General features: G+C 54.1%; 1 protein-coding gene across 1 annotated transcript in view; it reads left to right on the top strand.

Annotated features, from left to right (window-relative positions):
- Positions 1 to 22,705, top strand: part of LOC123350078 (deleted in malignant brain tumors 1 protein-like) — a 267,416-nt gene that overhangs the window by 125,803 nt on the left and 118,908 nt on the right. Inside the window, exons 6-8 of the mRNA XM_044988433.1 lie at positions 2,367 to 2,696; positions 8,581 to 8,910; positions 19,283 to 19,612. Of these exons, the coding sequence (XP_044844368.1) occupies positions 2,367 to 2,696; positions 8,581 to 8,910; positions 19,283 to 19,612 (990 nt within the window). The remainder of the gene's footprint in view (positions 1 to 2,366; positions 2,697 to 8,580; positions 8,911 to 19,282; positions 19,613 to 22,705) is intronic.

Here is a 22,705-nt window from a genome sequence, read left to right as displayed (position 1 = left end):
TAAGTTCACCAGGGTCACCAGTGATCCGATGCACAGGAACCTCCCTGAGTGTTTCTTCCCTTGGGGTGTTTGCTCACTCTGGCATTTCAGAAGAGGCTCAGCTCCGACTGGTGAATGGTTCGAGTCGCTGCGCTGGGAGGGTCGAGGTGCTTCACAACCAGCAGTGGGGAACCGTGTGTGATGACAGCTGGGACATAACTGATGCTCAAGTCGTGTGTAGGCACCTGGGCTGTGGGAATGCATCATCAGCCCTTGCTTGGGCTCATTTTGGGCAAGGATCAGACCGTATCTGGCTGGATGAAGTCAACTGCGCAGGGACAGAAGCTGCCCTCACTGATTGCTGGGCTCGGCCTTGGGGAGAGAATGACTGTACCCACGGAGAAGATGCCGGTGTTGTGTGCTCAGGTAAACTTCATCTACCCCCCTGCCTGTTGTAGGGAGGAGGGTAGGAAGCTCATTAGCGGGCCTTGTCCCCTCACAGCCAGTGCTGCCCCCAGCACAGTGCTTGGGGCCTGTGCTTCAGAGAGCAATATGGCGGGTTCAGTAGGGAGCCCTCTCCTCTCAGTCTGTGCTGACCCTAATTCCCCTGTGCGGTTCTATGGGCCTGTGCCGCAGGGAGCGGTGTGGGGGCTCAGTAGGGGACGCTCACGCTCTCCCCTTGAAGTCAGTGCTGGCGCCAGTGCCCTAGTGGGGTGCTAGGGTGCCTCTGCTGCAGGTAGGGGGTGTCAGTAGGAGGTGCTCTCCATTTGTAGTTGTGCTGGCCCTAATGCCTCAGTGCGGTGCCATGGGCCCCTAGTATGAGGAAGCCTTGTCTGTGCCAGACTGGGGGGCAGCTCTCGAACTCCCTTGGCCACAGGCCACACAAGCCGTGCCCTCTAGGCTTTCTGTGGGGGGGTGCCTTTCTCCAGGTTGGCATAGGCACTCTTCACCCCTCGGCCCTTCAAGGGTCCTCCTGCAGCACCCAGTCCCTGTCCCGCTGGGCATTCACAGCACTCACAGATCTGATACTCCCAAAGGAACAGGGTCCCAAGGTGACCAGCTCCACCTCCCATCTCTGCTCCAATCAACACACAGCTCTAGATCCCTACATAGTCACAACAAAGACAAGTGATTTTACAGAGTTGTCAGGGGAGAGCTCATTCCGACCTTGCTCACCTCTAGCTTGTTCAGCCATCTGACTGTGCATTCTCAAGGTCCAGTCTTCTAACTGGACTCTGCTCCACCACGTGTGACTGTCTGTATTGCTGCCCCACAGGCACACTGAGAAGATCAGGCTAAGCCACATATCGGCATTGCAGCAGTGCCTCCGGCCAGTCCACTCAGGGGCCCATTAAGCCTAGCCCAGGATCTGCGTCCCAGGTTGTAAATGGGCAGATACAAGTTAGGGCTTCTGAAAATGCATCAGCACCAGTCTCTCTATCCTAGAGTTGCTGCCCTGCTGTGAGGAATCTACTGTCAGCCCAGCTCTGCCATCATGCATCTGAGACTGGTACTGGGCTGGCAGCACTAGACACGAGTGCAGCAATGGCTGCCACAAGATGATGTTGCCAAGTCAGTTGTGGCAAGTCAGCAGGAACCGCAGGGGCAGGTGTTTGCTTCAGGAGGGGCCCGACCTGCTTGTAGGAAGTGTGCATTGCCTCTGCACTGGTCGGAACCATTCTCAGCCTGGTGCGCAGCAGGTTCCTGCCAGGCGTCCCTGCGCTCCAGGCAGTTCTAAGGGGGATGGACTCTTGGTGACGTTTTCAGGGATCTATGGAGCCAACACAGGTAAATTTTATCAGAGGGGTAGCCGTGTTAGTCTGGTTCTGTAGAAGCAGCAAAGAATCCTGTGGCACCTTATAGACTAACAGAAGTTTTGCAGCATGAGCTTTCGTGGGTGAATACCCACTTCTTCGGATTCAAGCAGGTAAATTTGATGCTGATGCAGGCTAAGGCAACCACCAATGACACGGGTGACTGTGTTCAGCTCCCAATCACCAAGATGCTTATGTCAGCGTCTGCCCTGCAACCCTGCACAGTATCGCACTGGAGCGAATACCAGCGCCAGGAATGAGGGTATAAATCTGCTCCCCAGGACGTTCCTGCCAGCAGTGCTGGGGGTGATCTTTTTAAGTGCTCTAGTGGGAGCAGTAGAACAGACTGCCGTCCAGTCTGCCTAGCTAGATGAGAGCTGGCTGGGAGGGGAGTGGACAAACTTCAACACTGCCCAAGTGATTAGCGTGGTCAGTGGTGGGGAGCCCTTGACAGGCAGTTGCTGTGTGCAGAGACTAGTCAGATCCGTTGCCGGGAGGTGCTATGTTCCCCAACAACGAGAGATCAGATGCACAGGAACCTCCCTGAGTGTTTATTCCTTTGGGTGTTTGCAGACGCTGGCATCTCAGAAGTGGCTCAGCTCCGACTGGTGAACAGCAGGAGTCGCTGCGCTGGGAGAGTCGAGGTGCTTCACAACCATCAGTGGGGAACCGTGTGTGATGACAGCTGGGACCCACAGGATGCCGGAGTTGTGTGCAGGCAGCTGGGCTGTGGGACGGCGTTATCAGCCCCACGAGGAGCTCGATTTGGGCAAGGATCAGATCATATCTGGCTGAATAACGTGAACTGCGCAGGGACAGAAGTTGCTCTCTCTGATTGCAGGATTTGGCTTGGGGGAGACAGTAACTGTAACCATGGAAAAGATGCCGGTGTTGTGTGCTCAGGTAACTTGCATACATGACATCACTGTGGGTGGTGCAGGGATCGAGCTGGGAAGCTTTCAGCACAGACCCAGCTCTCCTGTCTGAGTCAGCGCTGACCCCAGTGCCCCAGCATGGTGCTAAGGGCCCGTACTGCCGGTAGGGGGGTGTCAGTTGGGGGCACTTTCCCTTTACAGTTGTGCTGGCCCTAATGCCCCAGTGTGGTGCCATTGACCCCTAGCATGAGGAAGCCTTGTCTGTACCTCCTGGGGGGCAGCTCCCTGACTCCTCGGCCACAAGCCGCACAAGCCGTTCCCTCTAGGCCTTGTGGGGGGGTGACCTCTCTCCAGGTTGGCATAGGCACACTTCATCCCTCAGGCCTCCGAGAGTCCCTCTGCAGCACCAAATCCCTGTCCCGCTAGACATTCGCAGCAGTCACAGTTCTGATACTCCCAAAGGAACAGAGTCCCAAGGTGACTAGCTCCACCTCCCATCTCTGCCCCAGTCAATGCACAGCCCTAGATCCCTTCACAGTCACAGCAAGGACAAGTGATTTCACAGAGTGTAGACCAGGGGTCAGCAACCTTTCAGAAGTGGTGTGCCTAGTCTTCATTTATTCACTCTAATTTAAGGTTTCACGTGCCAGTAATACATTTTAACATTTTAGAAGGTCTCTTTCTATAAGTCTATATTATATAACTAAACTATTGTATGTAAAGTAAACAAGGTTTTCAAAATGTTTAAGAAGGGTCATTTAAAATTAAATTAAAATGCTGATCTTACGCTGCCAGCCTGCTCAGCTCGCTGCCAGCCTGGGGTTTTGTTCACCTAAACCGGCTGCAGGCTGAGCAGAGCCTGCGGCCGGGACCCCGGGACCCCAGACCTGGCGGGCGGGGGATTCAGGGCAGAAGGCTGGGGTGGGGGAGGTTCAGGGATCAGGGCAGAGGGGTGGGGGTGTGCAGGGCAGAGGACTGGGGGTGTGTGGGGGTGCAGGGCAGAGGGCTGGGTGTGTTGGGGGGTTCAGGACAGAGGGATGGGACTGTGGACATGCAGGGCAGAGGGATTGCTGTGTGTTGGGGTGGGGGGGTTCAGGGCAGAGGGCTGGGGGGTGCAGGCTGGGTGTGGGGGAGGGGGTTCACGGGGCAGGGCAGAGGGCTGGGGGATATGGGAGGTGAAGGGCAGAATGCTGAGTGTGTTGGGGGGTCAGGGCAGAGGGCTGGGGGGCATGGGGGGTGCTGGGCAGAAGGCTGAGTGTGTGGGGGGGGTTCAGGGCAGAGGCATGGGGGGTGCAGGACAGAAGGCTGAGTGTGGCGGGGGGGTCAGGGCAGAAGGCTGGGTGTGGGGGGGGGTCAGGGCAGAGGGCTGGGGGGCATAGGGGGTGCTGGGCAGAATGCTGAGTGTATCGGGGGGTTCAGGGCAGAGGGCTGGGGGGTATGGGGCGCAAGGCAGAATGCTGAGTGTATTGGGGGTGCTGGGCAGAAGGCTGAGTGTATCGGGGGGTTCAGGGCAGAGGGCTGGGGGGGTATGGGGTGCAGGGCAGAATGCTGAGTGTATTGGGGGTGCTGGGCAGAATGCTGAGTGTATCGGGGGGTTCAGGGCAGGGGCATGGGGGGTGCTGGGCAGAAGGCTGAGTGTGGGGGGGGGTCAGGGCAGAGGGCTGGGGTGCTCGGCCCATGGGGGTGCTCCCAGCCCCTTGCCCTGAGCGGCTCATGGCAGGGGGCTGGAAGGGATGTGCCCTGTTCCACCCCCTTCCCCAAGGCCCCGTCCCTACCTCTCTCTGCGTCCTGCACGGAGCTGTGCGTACGCGGCCGCTCTCCCCCCTCCCCCTCGCAAGGGCCATCAGCTGATTGATGCAGGGACGGAGAGGGGGTGGGGCAGGAAAGCACCAGCTGGGGGAAGAAGCGGGGGAGGGGGAAGCTTGGCTGCCGCAGAACCAAGCTTCTGCCTCCTGCCCCCGCAGAGGAGAGCAGTGGGCGGGGGGGCTGAGTTAGGCTGCGGCCCGGACCGCGGCAGGCAGCTGCGTGCTGCTCAAAATCGGCTTGCGTGCCGTGTTTGGCACACGTGCCGTAGGTTGCCGACCCCTGGTGTAGAGATTCAAGGGGAAGCAAGGAGACAGGTTGGAAAGAAATGGTTCCATGGCCAATAAAATCATACCACGCTGACTAGAGCCTGGACTCATTGAACGAGATACTTTTCTGTCTGGTAGAGCAACACTCACCCCACAGTCCTTCCAGGCTGTTACTCCAGGTGTGGCTGTGATCTCCTGTTCCTGAGACAAACGCTGTCAGCTGCCTCCTGGGTGAAAGGGAGCTCTTGTCCCCTCTCCTCTTTCTTTGTAGGTACAGACCATTGTCTCTTCCCAGAGCAGGTCTCTCTTCGGAGACTTTTGCTGAGGGTCCTTTGTCTTTGTAAATTCTCAGGCCTTCATTGGGCCCAGACAGTGAATACAGCCTGTTTCCACGGCTGGACTTTGTTCTATGTGCTGATTGGCTCAGCCGAAGGGATTGCCATGGCGCAGGTGACAAGCTTCACTTCAACACTTCTGGGCGTCATATTCTGTATTTTACTTCTCTCGTCAACTATGTCCCATATAAACATCTTGCCCCCGCTAGGTCGATCAGTGGGCTGCTGGCTCTTGGTAGAGACCTCACATACCACCTTTGGTGAGCTATTGTGCATATATCTCACTCAGGGGCTCCCCGTATCACTCTAGGAATCCCTGTGCCCTCAGCCAGTTGGTGTCTAGTTATCTCTGGACCAGTCTCCTCTGTGGCACAGTGGGGACCTGGGTAACTGTAGCTCCCACTAGTTGGATTTGGTGTCAACGGAGCCTGGAGCTGCTCACTCAATCTAAAAATCCAGGGCCAATTTCTCAAGAGTCCGGTTCCTAATCGCTGTGTTCTAGTGGATTTGCATTTCAGGGAATTAGTCCTGAAGTTGTAACTTCCCCAAGAGCTGGACACAGGAGACACAATTCTTCCTCACTTCCTGTCCTACACAGCCTAAATATTTCCCTGTCCTGTTTCTCAGCTGCCTTGTCCTTCCCCAGAAGTGGCTGCATATCAGTGGAGTCTTCTTCTTTTGTGTATGTCACAAGTCGATATCTATGTAACCCTTCTGTCAGTGGCATCAGAAGCAACCAGGGCCGGGTTCAATATCTAGGGGTTCCTTTCCAAGAATATAACACAGATCCGGCTTGAGCATCCAACCAGTAACCTGGGACAATTACACACCACCCCTTGGGTGCTTGTGTGAGGCAAAGCTTCTCCTCTTGCAAGCACAGAGTCTCAGTGCAGAAAAGAAACTTTTTAATAAAAGGAGGGAAGCCCCCCGGTATTAACTTGGGAAAACGTCACAAACAGGATTTATAAACATAAAACCATGAGCAAAACACCTCTCCCAGAGTACGTTGGGCAGTGTCTTTTGCCTCAGATTCTTGAGTCCAGCAACCAAAAGTTCCTTTAAGGTGCTGCTCCCTTCTCCCTCCACCACACCCCACTCACAGTGGTTTTCCTTGGTTAGTGAAGACCCAGAGTTTAGAGGTGCACCTGTGTGAGCTCAGCTCCCACCATGGGGGCGGGGAGGAGAGCGCCTGGCTCGCTCTGCTGTCTGGGTGCTTGCTGCCTGTGGCAGCTGCCCTGCCAGCCACTCACCACCCTGCTCACCCTCACCTTGTGCTGCCCCCGGCCTCTCCACTGTGACTTCTGCAGGTCGCTCTCTTGAGGCTCCACCCAGCTCTCAGTGACTCTCAGCTCTTAGTGGGGAACCCTCAGTGCTGAAGCAGACTTGGTATAAACACTGTCTCACAGCAGGTGATTTCAGCTCTAGTGATCACTTAAACCGAAAGGACTCCTAATGGAGCCTTAACTCTATCTTTGAAGAATGGTGAGGGGCATATTAAACCATGGCTAGACCCCTTACACAGAGCTCACACCCCTCAGCAGGAACACCCATCTCCACCCCCTCTCACTCTTGATAGGGGTCTGGTGTCTGAGCCCCCTGGTTAGTGGGTTCAGTTCAGTTGTGGGTGACCCCCTCAGTCAGGGCAGGCTAAGCACAGTTCTGCTGCCCTTTACTCAGCCAATCAGAACAACATTTCACTACCCTGCATTCAAGTACTACAGTGATTTGTAACCCAGCACCAGCCAACACAGCTCTGTCTGCTGGATATCTAGGCAGAGTGGGTGTGTTCTTGCAAACACAGTCTGGTCCTGAAGCCTTCCCCCCTCCCCAGTTCATCACTAGCTGTTGGGGGACAGCTCATTCCCACCTTGCTTACCTCTTGTCATAGGTTTCATCCCCACTCTGAACTTTAGGGTACAGATGTGGGGACCTGCATGAGATAACCCCTAAGCTTAATTACCAGCTTAGAACTGGTTGCTGCCACCACCCAAATCGTTTAAAACATTTGTTTATGAGTCATTTGGGAAACTCTGTCTTCCCCCCTAAAAATCTCTCCCTCCCAAGTACTGTAACCCTTCCCTGGGTAACCTTGAGAGACTTCTCCATCAGTTTCCTGGTGAACACCGATCCAAACCCCTTGGATCTTAAAACAAGGAAAAAAATCAATCGGGTTCTTAAAAATAAGGCTTTTAAGTAAAGAAAAGGGGTAAAAGAAATACCTCTGCAAGATTAGCATACAAGCTACTCTCACAAACAACAGATTTAAAACACAGAGGATGTTCCCATGGGCAAAAACCTTAGTTACACAAAAGAAAACCCAATTTGATTATCCCTCTAATGCAAAAAGACAAAGTCACGAAAGGAAATAAACATAAGCTAATTGATTCCTTCTCTAATACTCACTACCCTGGTTGATTCCTGGATCTTTTCACTCCAGCACAGAACTTAAAGAATAGAACAAAAGAAGAACTTCCCACCTTCCTCTTAAAAGATCTGGTCCCCCCATTGGTTCCTCTGGTCAGGTGTCAGCTAGACTAGGTGAACTTCTTAACCCTTTACTGTCTGTTTATGACACCTCGAGCTAGTTCAGCCATCTGACTGTCAGGGCCGGTGCAAGGATGTTTCGCGCCCTAGGCGAAACTTCCACCGTGCGCCCTCCATCCCCCTGTGCCCCCACTCTGAGGCGCCCCCCTCCGCGGCAGCTTCCCCCCCCCGAGGCACTTCCCTTTGCCGCAGCTCCCCACCCTCTGCCCTGAGGCACCCCCCCACCCCAGCTCACCCCTGCCCCGCCTCCTCCCCAAGCACGCCGTGGCTGCTTCACTTCTCCCGCCTCCCAGGCTTGCAGCGCCAAGGGTGAGCTGGGGAGGGGAGTTCCCTTGCATGCCGCCTTCCCCCCCCCCCTCGCTTACTTGCCACAGGCGGCCCTCCTCACGCTCCCCTGCCCAGCTCCCTCCACCCAAATGCCAGCGGCGACCAGGGTGGCCGAAGAAAATGGCGCCCCCCAAATGCCAGTGCCCTAGACGACTGCCTAGGTCACCTAAATGGTTGCACCGGCCCTGCTGACTGTGCATCCTCAAGGTTCAGTCTTCTAACAGGGCTCTGCTGCACCACGTGTGACTGTATTGCTGCCCCACAGGCACACTGAAAAGTTCAGGCTAAGCCACGTTTCTGCATTGCCAGTGCCAGGAATGAGGGTGTGAATCTGCTCCCCAGGAGGTTCCCAGCAGTGCAGGGGGGTGATCTTTTTAAGTGCTTTAGTGGGAGCAGTAGGTCAGGCTGCCGTCTAGTCTGCCTAATTAGGTGACAGCCTAACTAGGTGAGAGCTGGCTGGGAGAGGAGGGGCAAACTTCAACACTGCCCAGTGATTAGCCTGGTCAGTGGTGGGGAGCCCTTGACAGGCAGTTTCTGTGTGCAGAGACCAGTCAGATTGCTATGTTCCCCAGCGACATGAGAGATCAGATGCACAGGAACCTCCCTGAGTGTTTATTCCCTTGGATGTTTGCAGGCTCTGACATCTCAGAAGTGGCTGAGCTCCGACTGGTGAACAGCAGGAGTCGCTGCGCTGGGAGAGTTGAGGTGCTTCACAACCAGCAGTGGGGAACCGTGTGTAATGACAACTGGGACTTACAGGATGCTGGAGTCGTGTGCAGGCAGCTGGGCTGTGGGACAGCGTTATCAGCCCCAGGAGGGGTTCGATTTGGGCAAGGATCTGACCATATCTGGCTGGATGACATCAACTGCACAGGGACAGAAGCTGCCCTCTCCGATTGCTGGGCTCGGCCTTGGGGAGACAATAACTGTACCCACAGAGATGATGCCAGTGTTGTGTGCTCAGGTAACTTGCATCCATCACGTTACTGTGGGTGGTGCAGGGATCGAGCTGGGAAGGTTTCAGCACAGACCCAGCTCTCCTGTCTGAGTCAGTGCTGACCCCAGTGCCCCAGCATGGGGCTAAGGGCCTGTACTGTAGGGAGCCAATTCGGGGTCACAGTAAGTGTCGCTTTTCCCATGGTGTCAGTGCTGACCCCATTTCCCCACACAGTTCTACAGGCCTATGCTGCAGGGAGCGGAATGGGGGCTCAGTAGGGGGCGCTCTCCCCTCACAGTCAGTGCTGAGCCAGTGCCCCAGCACAGCACTTAGGCTACGTCTATACTAACATGCGCCTCTGTGAGAGACCCTCCCCGTCACTGATCAATCTGATCCCCCTGCTGGGGCGCTGGGTAACCGTAAATCCCATTTGGGGTTGAATGGATCCTGCAGCAACTCAGGGATCCCTTTATGAAGTGTGGGGTTCCTATCCCCGTCACTCCGGCTGATTTCCATCTCAGCTAATTACCCCTGAACCTCTAACATCCCCCACCCACAGCTGGGACTGGAGACATGGTTCTTCCTCACTTCCTCTCCTACACCGCCCATGAGTTTCTGTGCCCTGTCTCTCATCTACCCTGTTCCACCCCAGAGCTGGCTGCATGATAGTGGTGGGGAGTAGGGCTGTCAAGTTATTAAAAAATATAATTGTGATTAATTGTGAGGTAAAAAATTAATCATGATTAATCACACAATTAATCGCCCCTTTATACAATAATAGAATACCATTTATTTCAATTTTGGGGGATTTTTTCTTCATTTTCAAATATATTGATTTCAGTTATAACACAAAATACAAAGTGTACAGTGCTCACTTTATATTTATTTTTAAGTATAAATATTTGCACTGTAAAAAAGAAACAAAAGAAATGGTATTTTCAATTCACCTCATACAAGTACTGCAGTGCCAGCTCTTTATCAGGAAAGTTGAACTTACAAATGTAGAATGATTTACAAATAATAACTGCAATCAAAAATAAAACGATGTAAAATTTTAGATCCTACAAGTCTACTCAGTGCTACATCTTGTTCAGCCAATTGCTCAGACAGACAAGTTTATTTACATTCACAGGAGATAATGTTTACAGTGTTACCTGGAAGTGAGAAGAGGCATTCATATGGCACTGTTGTAGCTGGTGTAGGAAAATATTTATGTGCCAGATGCTCTAAAAATTCATATGTCCCTTGGTGCTTTGAGCACCATTCCAGAGGACACGTGTCCATGCTGATGATGGGTTCTGCCCGATAATGATCCAAAGCAGTGCAGATCCACAAATGTTCATTTTCATCATCTGAATCAGATGCCAACAGCAGAAAGTTGATTTTCTTTTCTGCTGGTTCAGGTTCTGTAGTTTCCACATTGGAGTGTTGGTCTTTTAAGATTCTGAAAGCCTGCTCCACACCTCGTCTCTCTCAGATTTTGGAAGGCACTGCAGATTCTTATCCCTTGGGTCGACTGCTGTAGCTAGCTTTAGACATTGCAAATAAGGAACAGACAGCATTATCTCCCGTAAATGTAAACAAACTTGTTTGAGCGATTGGCTGAACAAGAAGTAAGACTGAGAGGATGTGTAGGCTCTAAGTTTTCCAATTTTTTTTTAGTTGGGGGGTGGTGGTTTTGTTTTTTTGTTTTTTGAGTGCAGTTATGTAACAAACAAAAATCTACATTTGTAAGTTGCACTTTCACAAAAAGAGATTGCACCACAGTACTTGTATGACGTGAATTGCAAAATACTGTTTTGTTTACCATTTTTACAGTGCAAGTATTTGTAATCCAAAATACAGTAAAGCTGTTTTTTCCAGCACTTCACCAGCCGGAAAGCTCTATAAATCGGCATTTCTGATTTTCATTGAAATGCCGGTTTATAGTCGGGCTGGTGGTTGGGGTGCAGGAGGGGGCGTGGAGCGCAGGCTTTGAGAGGGACTTTTGGTGGGGGAGGGGGCTTAGTATGTGGGAGGGATTGTGTGGTGTTGGATCTGGGGCCACTCACCTCGGATGACTCCCCGCAAGCGGTGACCTGTCCCGGGCTCTGCCTACTCATAAGTGGAGGCGCGTCAGGCGGCTCTGTGTTCTCCCTCACCCTCCAGTGCTGGCTACACTGCTCCCATTGGCTAGGAACCATAGGCGCCTGCGGGGGGAAGGAGTGCGCCAAGCCCCCTGCTGCTCTTCCACCTAGGAGGAGCCAGGACAAGTTGCCGCTTACGGAGATCCGCCCCCAGATCCGGCAGCCCACACTCCATCCTGCGCCCCAAGTGCCTGTCCCAAGGCCCCCCCCCCCGCACCCAAACTTCCTCCCAGAGTCCATGCTCCACATCCCCTCCCGCACCCCAACCCCGCACTCCCTCCTACCCCCAAACTCCCTCCCTATTAGTTAACTGGCGTTTTTCATTTATTGGCATCCCCATTCCTGTAACATGCCAGAAGAAACAACTTTAACTGTAATAATATAAAGTGAGCACTGTACACATTGTATTCTGTGTTGTAATTGAAATCAATATATTTAAAAACATCCAAAATATTTAATAAATTTCCATTGGTATTCTATGGTTTACCATTGTGATTCAAACTGTGATTTAATTAGTTTAATCACCATTAATTTTTTCAGTTATTGGCGTGAGTTAACTGTGATTAATTGACAGGGAGTGAACCCCAAACAGGCTGTTGCAGAGGCGGTTTGGACCTGTCAGTGGGAGGCGCTATGTTCTTCTTTGAGTGATTGCTCATGTGCATTCCAATAGGTGTGTGCACACCGCATGCATGATTGTCGTAAGGTTTTTCCCCTAGCGGTACCCGTCGGGTCGGTTGTGGAGACATAGGTCCCTGCAGACCCACCGCCTGCTCAGTTCCTTCTTACCACCAGTGACGGTCGTTGGAGCAGCTCAGTCTCTTGCATTCGCAAGTGCCTACCTAGTGGTTCCCTTTTCTTAGTTGTAGATAGTTAATAGTTAGTTATATAGTAGTTTCTAGTAAGTTGGGCTGACTTTGGGGGCTTTCCCCCCACCCCAGTTTCTGTAGGCACCTGGGCCTGCCTCGGTCACAGGGGTTTATGGCGTGCGAGAGGTGTGTGAAACCTATGCCCACAAGCGATCCGCATGCTCTTTGTCTCAAGTGCCTAGGAGACAGTATCAGACAGACAAGTGCCCAATTTGCAGGAGCTTCAGACCCAGGACTGAGAGAAAGCGGGATTATCATTGAAAGCTCCTCCTGATGGAGTCGGCCCTCCGCACCCAGCCGGCACCGGAAATGGCACCAGCATCACTGGTGCGCAGTGCCCCAGCCTTGGTGTCCTGGCACCAAGAAAGGACTCCTCCAAAGAGCACTGGCACCGCTCCCCTGCTCATAAGGCCAGTGTTACCAGGCGGCACCGCTCACAGTCCCCGGTGCTGCCTAAGAAAAATAAGATGGACAGGGGTCGTTCCCCCGTCAAGAAGCCGTGAGAGGATTCCAGCGGGGTGCGTCCTGTGGCGGGACACCCACGGTCTCGACCTCAAGACCCAGCACTGTTGACTCTGGCCCCAACCGGAGACCCATCTGGTGCTGGTGAACTCCCTGACTCGGGAGGATTTGAAGGAAGAGCTCCACCTCCCCTCCATGCCGGACACCTACGAGGCAGCATGGGACCTTACTGCCATGACGGCGCAGTCCCCGGCCTCGCAGGTGCAAACTCCGGCACCGCAAGCTCAGGCACCATCAGCGGCACTGACGAGAACCGGCTGCAGCATCTATGGCGGCGCTGCATATGGCTCCGGCACCGGTTTTGACACCGATGGCGGCAGCGTCCCTGGTTCACCATCGCAGCAGGCCCATAATGTTATGGCACCGTTCACCATCACCCTGGTACCGCTCCCCAGAACCGTCGCACTCTGACGCCCCCCTGTGGTCAGGCACTGAGTACTCGTCCAAGTCTTCTGTCTCTTGACGCAACCAGTACCGCTCCCACTCCCGGCACTGCAGAGTCATGGACTCCTCGGCACTGGCGGTCTCCTGGCCACCCCAGTGGCAGAGCCCAGTACAATGGCCCTTTTGGACTCCTTGGACCAATCATTAGACTCAGGGTCAGGCCCTCAGCAGTGTCAGTGGCTCGCCACACCCCCAGGGCTCCTGAGGAGTCCTCACGAGACAGGGACTCTGGGCCATCACGCTCAGGCGCAGCACCAGAACCAGTGCCACCAGCTGTACTGGAGCCACCTCCTGTTACAGCGGGACCAAGGCACCCCACCCAGCCTCCAGAGAGCCAGAAAGGCAGGAAGACCCAGTCCCATGGGCCTCTTCCTCCTCCTCGCCAGACACCACCACCACCCGTCCAGCGACAGACACCAGGGGACACCAGGATCTTCTTAGGAGAGTGGCCCTAAACCTTAATCTCCAGGCAGAGGAGGTTACGGAGGAGTCAGACCCGATGGTGGACATCCTTGCCCCAGAGGGTCCATCTAGGGTGGCCTTGCCCCTGATAAGAACAATCCAGAACTCTCTTAGGGTGCTCTGGCAGACTCCGGCCTCAATACTACCCACCACTAAAGGGCTGGAGAGATACTATTTTGTGCCACAGAAAGGGTACGAACACCTTTTCACCCACCCCCAATCGGGCACTCTGGTGCTTGATGCAGCAAATCATAAGGAGTGACAGGGGCAGCCAGGTCCCGCCCCAAAGTCACAGCGTGCTAAGAAGCTGGACCTTTTTGGCCAAAGGTCTACTTGACCACAGGACTCTAGCTTTGAGTGGCCAATCAGCAAGTGGTACTCAGCCACTATGCTTTCAATTCCTGCAGCTCGGTAGCAAAATTCCAGGAGTTGCTCCTGGCTGACTCATGCAAGGAGTTTAACATGCTCCTCGAGGAGGGCAGAGTGGTCTTAAGAACCTCCCTGCAGGCCGTGTTAGAAGCGGCAGACTTGGCAGCTTGTACTGTGGCCACCACCATTACAAGGAGGCGCAGCGTGTGGCTCCAGGTGTCAGGGATATCACCTGAGGTCCAGTACACAATCCAGGACCTCCCCTTTGACCACGCAGGCCTGTTTGCCCAAAATACAGACTCTCGCCTGCACAGCCTTAAGAAATTGCGGGCGACTTTAAAGTCTTTGGGTGTCCACATCCCTGCACCCCAAAGAAAGTCATTTAAGCCTCAGCCCCCATCTCACTTCTACTCTGGTCCTCCGAGGTGACACTCGTCCAGGAGACAGGACAGGAATAATAGGAGGCGCCTGCCACAGTCCTCCTCAGGCCAAGGCCAGGGTTCGGCCTAACAGCCCCCAGGCCCGAAGCCAAACTTTTGAAGATGTGCCCGAGGACGAAGCATCAGTATCGAACTCAGATCCTTACCCTCCCTTTGTGAATCGATTCTCCTGCTTCTATCATGCTTGGTCCAAGATCATATGAGATCACTGGGTCCTGAGCACAGTATGGATGGGACATTCTATCCAATTCTGTTCCCTCCTGCCCTCCCAACCCCCTTCCCCGTTCCTCTTCAGGGACCCTTCTCACAAACAACTCCTCTTGCAAGAGGTGCAATCGCTCCTCGCTCAAGGGGCAATACAGGCGGTTCCTCAGGAGTTCAGGGGCAAGGAGTTCTACTCCCACTCTGGCCTATCCTGGAACTGCGAGACCTCAACACATTCATGGGGAAAGTGAAGTTTCACGTGGTCTCTCTGGCTGCCACCATTCCTTCCCTGGATCCGGGGCACGGTATGCCGCCCTCAACTTGAAAGATGCGTACTTTCATATCTCCATTATCCGGTCCCACAGACATTTTCTTTGTTTTGTGGTCAGTGGCCAGCACTACCAGTTCAGGATGCTCCCGTTTGGGCGGTTGAGTTACCAGATTTGCCCGTTACTTTGGGGTACGCTCATTTATTCGGGTTTCTCTTCGGGGTGGGGTCTGTAATTCTAACAATGTGCTGCTTGTGTCACTTGTGTTTTCATGTGGAGCTCTACTTCTCCCTGCTGCAAGTCCTCTCCCAGTGGAGCTATCCTGCAGGACCTAGGTTCCCCAGGGCCAGGTTTCTCCAGCCCCCGAACCAGATGAACACACCCACACATACATTAACCGAGCAAATCTGAGAGGACCGGGTCAATCATAATGGGTCAGCTTGAAAGTGCTATGTCTCTGGACTCACTGGGCTGGATGAAGCAGGACTTTCAAGCTGCCTCCCCTTATATGCCCCTGGGCTCCATGGACTGGGTCAAGCAGCACTTTCAAGCTGTCACCCTTATGCGTCCCAGATTCAGCACGTCCCTATCCCCACTCTCACAACACAATTGTACTGGCGGTAACCTACTTGATGAAGAAACCCCACAGTATTTTGGGCGCTGCAGGGATCTTTAGATTAGGTAAAAGCAGCGTTGCTGTAGAATAAATGGGGGAAGCTAAGAACACAAAAGAGTAAAGTTCAGCAAGAGAGAGAGAGAAGCAACCAGCTTAACCATACAAGTTATTTATTGAATAATAGTGATCACTACACAAGGAGGCTAAACCACCATAACATACATTATTAAAGGTTAATACCTAAGGTAGAGAGGAAAACAGAGAGAGAGAAAGAAGGGGATCTCACCGTTCCCAGGTGATGGTGGTAGCTCAGGTTCCGAAGGGCAGGAGACGGGCAGAGCCCCAGCACGATCAGTCAGGAGATGGAGTCCCAGTGGAACTGATGCAGAGCTTGGGTCTATGCATCAGAACACTTACTGGAGGGTGAGTGGGGATTTTTGTAAAGAAAATACAATGGTTTAAGGGAGAACATTAGATTTGTTTATAGGTAAACTGATGACTCAAGGGTTTTCTTTAGGCTAGACAATAGGAGCTGTCAAGTATCAGAGAGGTAGCCGTGTTAGTCTGGTTCTGTAAAAGCAGCAAAGAATCCTGTGGCACCTTATAGACTAACAGACGTTTTGCAGCATGAGCTTTCGTGGGTGAATACCCACTTCTTTGGATGCAAGCCGTGGAAATTTCCAGGGGCAGGTATATATATGCAAGCAAGAAGCAAGCTAGAGATAACGAGGTTAGTTCAATCAGGGAGGATGTGGCCTTGTTCTAGCAGTTGAGGTGTGAAAACCAAGGGAGGAGAAACTGGTTCTGTAGTTGGCAAGCCATTCACAGTCTTTGTTTAATCCTGAGCTGATGGTGTCAAATTTGCAGATGAACTGAAGCTCAGCAGTTTCTCTTTGAAGTCTGGTCCTAAAGTTTTTTTGCTGCAGGATGGCCACCTTAAGATCTGCTATTGTGTGGCCAGGGAGTTTGAAGTGTTCTCCTACAGGTTTTTGTATATTGCCATTCCTAATGTCTGATTTGTGTCCATTTATCCTTTTCCTTAGAGACTGTCCAGTTTGGCCAATGTACATAGCAGAGGGGCATTGCTGGCATATGATGGCATATATTACATTGGTGGACGTGCAGGTGAATGAACCGGTGATGGTGTGGCTGATCTGGTTAGGTCCTGTGATGGTGTTGCTGGTGTAGATATGTGGGCAGAGTTGGCATCGAGGTTTGTTGCATAGATTGGTTCCTGAGCTAGAGTTACTATGGTGCGGTGTGCAGTTGCTGGTGAGAATATGCTTCAGGTTGGCAGGTTGTCTGTGGGCGAGGACTGGCCTGCCACCCAAGGCCTGTGAAAGTGTGGGATCATTGTCCAGGATGGGTTGTAGATCCCTGATGATGCGTTGGAGGGGTTTTAGCTGGGGACTGTATGTGATGGCCAGTGGAGTCCTGTTGGTTTCTTTCTTGGGTTTGTCTTGCAGTAGGAGGCTTCTGGGTACACGTCTGGCTCTGCTGATCTGTTTCCTTATTTCCTCATCTGGGTACTGTAGTCTTGAGAATGCTTGGTGGAGATTTTCTAGGTGTTGGTCTCTGTCTGCGGGGTTAGAGCAGATACGGTTGTACCTCAGTGCTTGGCTGTAGACAATGGATCTTGTGGTGTGTCCAGGATGAAAGCTGGAGGCATGAAGGTAGGCATAGCAGTCGGTAGGTTTTTGGTATAGGGTGGTGTTAATGTGACCATCACTTATTTGCACCGTGGTGTCTAGGAAGTGGACCTCCCGTGTAGATTGGTCCAGGCTGAGGTTGATGGAGGGGTGGAAGCTGTTGAAATCGTGGTGGAATTTTTCCAGAGTCTCCTTCCCGTGGGTCCAGATGATGAAGATGTCATCAATGTAGCGTAGGTAGAGAAGGGGCGTGAGTGGACGGGAGCTGAGGAAGCGTTGTTCCAGGTCAGCCATAAAAATATTGGCATATTGTGGGGCCATGCGGGTGCCCATAGCGGTGCCACTGATCTGGAGATATATATTGTCATTAAATTTGAAATAGTTGTGTGTGAGGATAAAGGCACAGAGCTCAGCAACCAGTTGTGCTGTGGCATCATCAGGGATACTGTTCCTGACAGCTTGTATTCCATCAGCGTGTGGGATGTTTGTGTAGAGAGCCTCTACATCCATGGTGGCTAGGATGGTGTTTTCTGGAAGGTGACCAATGCATTGTAGTTTCCTCAGGAAATCAGTGGTGTCACAGACATAGCTGGGAGTGCTGGTAACATAGGGTCTGAGTAGAGAGTCTACATATCCAGACAGTCCTTCAGTGAGAGTTCCAATGCCCGAGATGATGGGGCGTCCAGGATTTCCGGGTTTGTGGATCTTGGGTAGTAGATAGAATAACCCTGGTCGGGGCTCTAAGGGTATGTTGATTTGTTCCAGTGTTAGTGTAGGGAGTGTCCTGAGTAGATGGTGCAGTTTCTTAGTGTATTCCTCAGTGGGATCTGACGGAAGTAGCCTGTAAAATTTGGTATTGGAGAGTTGTCTGGTGGCCTCCTTTTGGTAGTCAGACCTGTTCATGATGACAACAGCACCTCCTTTATCAGCCTCTTTGATTATAATGTCAGGATGGTTTCTGAGGCTGTGGATGGCATTGCGTTCATTGCTGATCACTCTTGGCTATGGGTGGGGTTTTCTTCCAGGGAGCTCCCAATGCAACTAGGCTGTACACAGAGTCCTCCTCAAGACTCGCCGGGACGGGGCTTCCTTGATCCTCATAACGCCAGCATGACCCCGCCAGCACTGGTTCACCCTGCTGATGAACCTCTCTGTGGACAGACCAGGAGCCCTTCCTATGTGCCTGAGCCTCATCACACAGGACCACAGCCACCTACAACACCCCAATCCGGAGTTCCTCCACCTCATGGCGCAGAAATTCCATGGCTGAACCCTCTTGAACTTCAGTGTTCGGACCCAGTGAGGGAGGTCCTCCACTCGTGACAAGTACCTGGCAAAGTGGAAGTGCTTTTCCATCTCGTCTCTCTGCAGAGGGGCACTGAACCTCAGCTAGCACCAATTCCCTTGTTTTGGACTACAAGTTATACCTCCAGCAGCAGAGGTTGGCTATATCATCTCTCAGGGTACACCTGGCTGCCATTTCAGCCTTCCACTTCGACAATCCCATGGTGGGCTGGTTTCTCAAGGGCTTGGACAGACTTTATCCCCAGGTTCAATGGCCCATTCCCCAGTGGGACCTCAATTTGGTCCTGTCCACACTCATGGGGTCCCCTTTTGAGCCCATGACAACCTGCTCTCTGTCCTACCTTTCCTGGAAGGTGGCCTTTCTGGTGGCCATAACCTCAGCCAGAAGGGTATCCCAGCTCAGAGCGCTGACTTCCGAGCCCCCCATACGATCTTTTAGAAAGACAAGGTGCAGCTACGCCCTCACCCCGTGTTTCTGCCAAAGGTAGTCTCCCAGTTTCATGTGAACCAGAAAATATTTTTACCTGTGTTCTTCCCTAAGCCACATGCCAGTAACAGAGAACACATGCTCCATTCCCTGGACCTCCAGCGTCCCTAGCATTCTACATTGGCCGCACAAAGCCATTTCGTAAGTCACCACAGCTCTTTATCACAATCACAGAAAGGCTGAAGGGGCTTCCGATCTCGTCCCAGCGCATTTCATCGTGGATCACGTCCTGTATCAGGACTTGCCACAACCTGGCTAAAATTCCAGCCCCTCCACTTACGGTGCACTGCACAAGAGCGCAGGCGTCGTCCACAGCATTCCTGGCGCAGATCCCTATCCAGGAAATATGCAAGGCAGCAACGTGGTCCTCTGTCCACACCTTCATGTCACACTACGCCATTACCCAACAGGCAAGGGACGATGCAGCCTTTGGCAGGGCAGTCCTGCATTCCTCAACCAGGTGAACTCCGACCCCTCCCCCAGGGAAACTGCTTGGGAGTCACCTATTGGAATGCACATGAGCAATCACTCAAAGAACAACAGTTGCGAGAGGTAGGTAACCATTTCTTCGCCAGCATCACTAGTGATCGGATGCACAGGAACCTCCCTGAGTGTTTATTCCCTTGGGTGTTTGCAGACGCTGGCATCTCAGAAGTGACTCAGCTCCGACTGGTGAATGGCCCGAGTCGCTGCGCTGGAAGGGTCGAGGTGTTTCACAACCAGCAGTGGGGAACTGTGTGTGATAACAGCTGGGAGTTACAGGATGCCGGAGTCGTGTGCAGGCAGCTGGGCTGTGGGACAGCGTTATCAGCCCCAGGAGGGGCTCGATTTGGGCGAGGATCAGACCATATCTGGCTGGATGACGTCAACTGCACAGGGACAGAAGTTGCCCTCTCCGATTGCAGGGCTCGGCCTTGGGGAGACAGTAACTGTACCCATGGAGAAGATGCCGGTGTTGTGTGCTCAGGTAACTTGCATCCATCGTGTCACTGTGGGTGGTGCAGGGATCAGGCTGGGAAGCTTTCAGCACAGACCCAGCTCTCCTGTCTGAGTCACAGCTGAGAGACAGACACCCCCAGCCTGCACTGCCCCCCCCACCTCCAGTGCAGAGCTCTGTGGGATACACCCCGAGATCATGCCCGTCTGCCCCCCACGTTGGCAGTGAGCTCTGGGCTGCAGGTGTCAGTCTGAGCCCAGCTCCTAGTAAAGAGGAAGGAGCTGGATCAGCAGCATCTCCTTGTCTGTTCTGGTGAGCCTGTTCACACTGGGCAGTGGTGGCCTATAATCCCCATAACCCCAGCACGGGGTGCTCCACACTGCAGGGCCCCCGGGGTCCGTGCTCGGTGTAACTGGCTGGCCCCCTCAGCCTGGCTGCCCAGTTTGCCCATCTGCCCATTGTGGACCCACAGGGTCTGGTCTAGATCACCAGTCTCCTGGGAGTGACCCCTTTAATGTGCCGGGCCCTGAGGCCCCCTCCCTCCGCCCGTCCCCAGGGGCAGGGCCGTGCCCTCGGCACCAGCAGCCCCGTCTCTCCCCGCAGCTCCCTGCAGTCAGCCCAGCCCAGCCCAGCCTGCGGGAGGCTTGTACTGGGCCCCTCCAGGGCGCCTGGCCGAGGGAGCCTCCCAACCTCACCAGCAGCCTTGCCATAGAGAGCAGGGCTAATAGTCACCTGGCCGCAGCGTCCCGCAGCCCGGGGCTGGCACGGAGAGGCAGGGCTAAGCCATTGTCCAGCCTTGAGCTCTCGGTGTCCTTGTCAATCCCAGGTGAGTCCGGAGCCTCTCCCCAAAGGCAGCTCTGAGCCGCCGCCTGCGTAAGTCACCACAGCTCTTTATCACAATCACAGAAAGCCCTTTGGCGCCAGGCAGGGCCCTGCTGAGCACTGGCGGCGAGTTATATGGGCTCATGGTGCCCAGGCTCCAGCAATATCCAGGGCCTGGGAGCCCAGCTCCACCAATGTTTGGGGCCGGGTCTCTCCCCTGGGCTCTGCACCCCTCTCCCCCACACCCCTGGGCTCTGGCCAAGGACAAAGACATGCAGAAGCCCCAGTGAGATGCTGCCCCCAGAGCTAAATGAACAGGAGCCCCACTCTGCAGCTGTGTGAGACAGCACCTGTCATGTGAGGGAGGGGAGCTCCCTGCCCCTCCTGCCCTCCCCAGGGGAAGAGCTCACCCTGCTGGGTGGGAGATGCCTAGTGTCACGGAGTCCCCGGGCGATGCTCTGGAACTGCTCCCCACAGCGCCAGTCAGGACTTTGGGGAGCCTCCTCTCCCTTGGAGCCGACTGTCTTTGGGGCAAGAAGCTCACACGGCTTCACCTCCTGGGTCTGACCTTGGAGCATTCAGCATCTGCCCCTCCATGCGCTTCCCACAGCAAGTCCACCCAGGCGGGGTCCTGGGGAAGCCACAGGGTCCTGTACCCCCACTTCGCGGTCAGACATGACTCTTAGCCAGCCAGTAAAACAGAGGTTTATTAGATGACAGGAACGTGGTCTAAAACAGAGCTTGTAGGTACAGAGAATGGGACCCCTCAGCCAGGTCCATTCTGGGGCCAATGAGACAGTGAGACAGACCGTGAGCCAGACAACCCCATCTGCCCTCACTTCCCATCCCCAGCCAGCTCCCAACGGAAAACCCCCCTCTAGCCCCTCCTTTCTGGCCCGTCTCTTTCCCGGGCCAGGAGCTCACCTGATCTCTTTTTTCACCTTTAGCTATTGCCGGGGGAAGGGCCCCGGCCATTTGTTGCCAGGATACAGAGGGTCAGCCATTTATGCACACTGGAGACTTAAGAAATGCATAGGGGAAACTGAGGCACCCACACAGTATTCAGAGGACACATTAAGAACAGTCCCACTTTGTCACCCCTAGGTTCTGCATGGCCTAGTTTGGAAGCAGCGGGCCCCTCTCAGGGTGTGTGCTGGGGCTGCAAGGGTGGCTCTGCACCACCTGGCAGAGGGCAGGAGGGGGCTGGTGAACCAGGCAGGGCACTTGGGAACCGTGGGCAGGAGAGGGCTGGCAAGCCAGGCAAGGCGCCTGAGAGCTTCATGAGGAGAGATCCACGCACCAGAAGATGCAGCCTAGGCTGGCCCAGCCAGACACTCACTGACCCAAGGCAGCAGGGGAAGGCCAGGAGAGAGACACAACACGGCAGGCAGGGACAGGATCCATGACAAGGGAGGGGAGTGTCACCAGGAACCCGACTCACCTCCCGTGGGGGGGGCTGGTGCTTTTGGTGGGTCCCTCACCCTGTCCTGGTCTGTCAGAACGTCCCTCTCAAGCTCAGGCCAACGACAGGTCAAGTGAGTCTCGGGGTCTCAAGAGCTGGGGGACAGCCAGGCTGGGGGAGTGACCTCCTTCTGATCAACCCATCTCCCACCTGGATCCCTCCTCCAAAGTTGTCTTCTAAGGTGCCTGCAAGCTCCTATTGGGTCAGGCTCCCCCCTCCCTCAGCTGCCATGTTGGGGGGAGCCCCTCCTCAGAGCCAAAGCACCAGCTCTGCCAGAGAAGGAAGTGGAGCCGGCTGCAGAGATTCCAGGCAGAATCAGAAGGGGAAGCAGTCAGGAAGTTGGGCCAGCGTCATGGGACTCAGGACAATCACAGAGTGGGGAGGTGCCTCTGAGGTCCCTGCTTCCACCCCCCTGCTCTAGGCAGCAGATCCCACTCACTCCCCTCCCAGAGCCAAAGATAGAACCCAGGAGTCCCAACTCTCAGCCCCCCTGCTCTAACCACTACACCCCACTCCCCTCCCAGAGCCAGGGCCAGCACTGCCTGTAGAGGGAGAGGGCCCCCCACTGAGCTCCTGCCCTGCTCCCTGCAGCACTGGCCATCCATGGCCACATCAGCGGGTTCATTTGCAGGCAACACTATTCACCACAGTGTCACTCCCCTGCCCTCCTCCCCCCAGCGTGCTGAGCCCAGTGCCGTGGTGCCAGGAAATGATCTTGTGACTGGTCCATGGGCCAGCCCCTCACTCCGGTTCCTCCCATACTGACCTGGCAGTCCTGTGCCAGCCCTTAAAAGGGGCTTCCCAGGCTGGTGGGGTGCGAGGGGCTCTTGGCACCAGAT

Source organism: Mauremys mutica, chromosome 15, assembly GCF_020497125.1.
Source record: "Mauremys mutica isolate MM-2020 ecotype Southern chromosome 15, ASM2049712v1, whole genome shotgun sequence".
In the NCBI taxonomy this organism is placed as follows: Eukaryota; Metazoa; Chordata; order Testudines; family Geoemydidae; genus Mauremys; species Mauremys mutica.
Note: the sequence above shows the minus strand (reverse complement) of the source record. Positions and strands in the feature narration are given on the sequence as shown.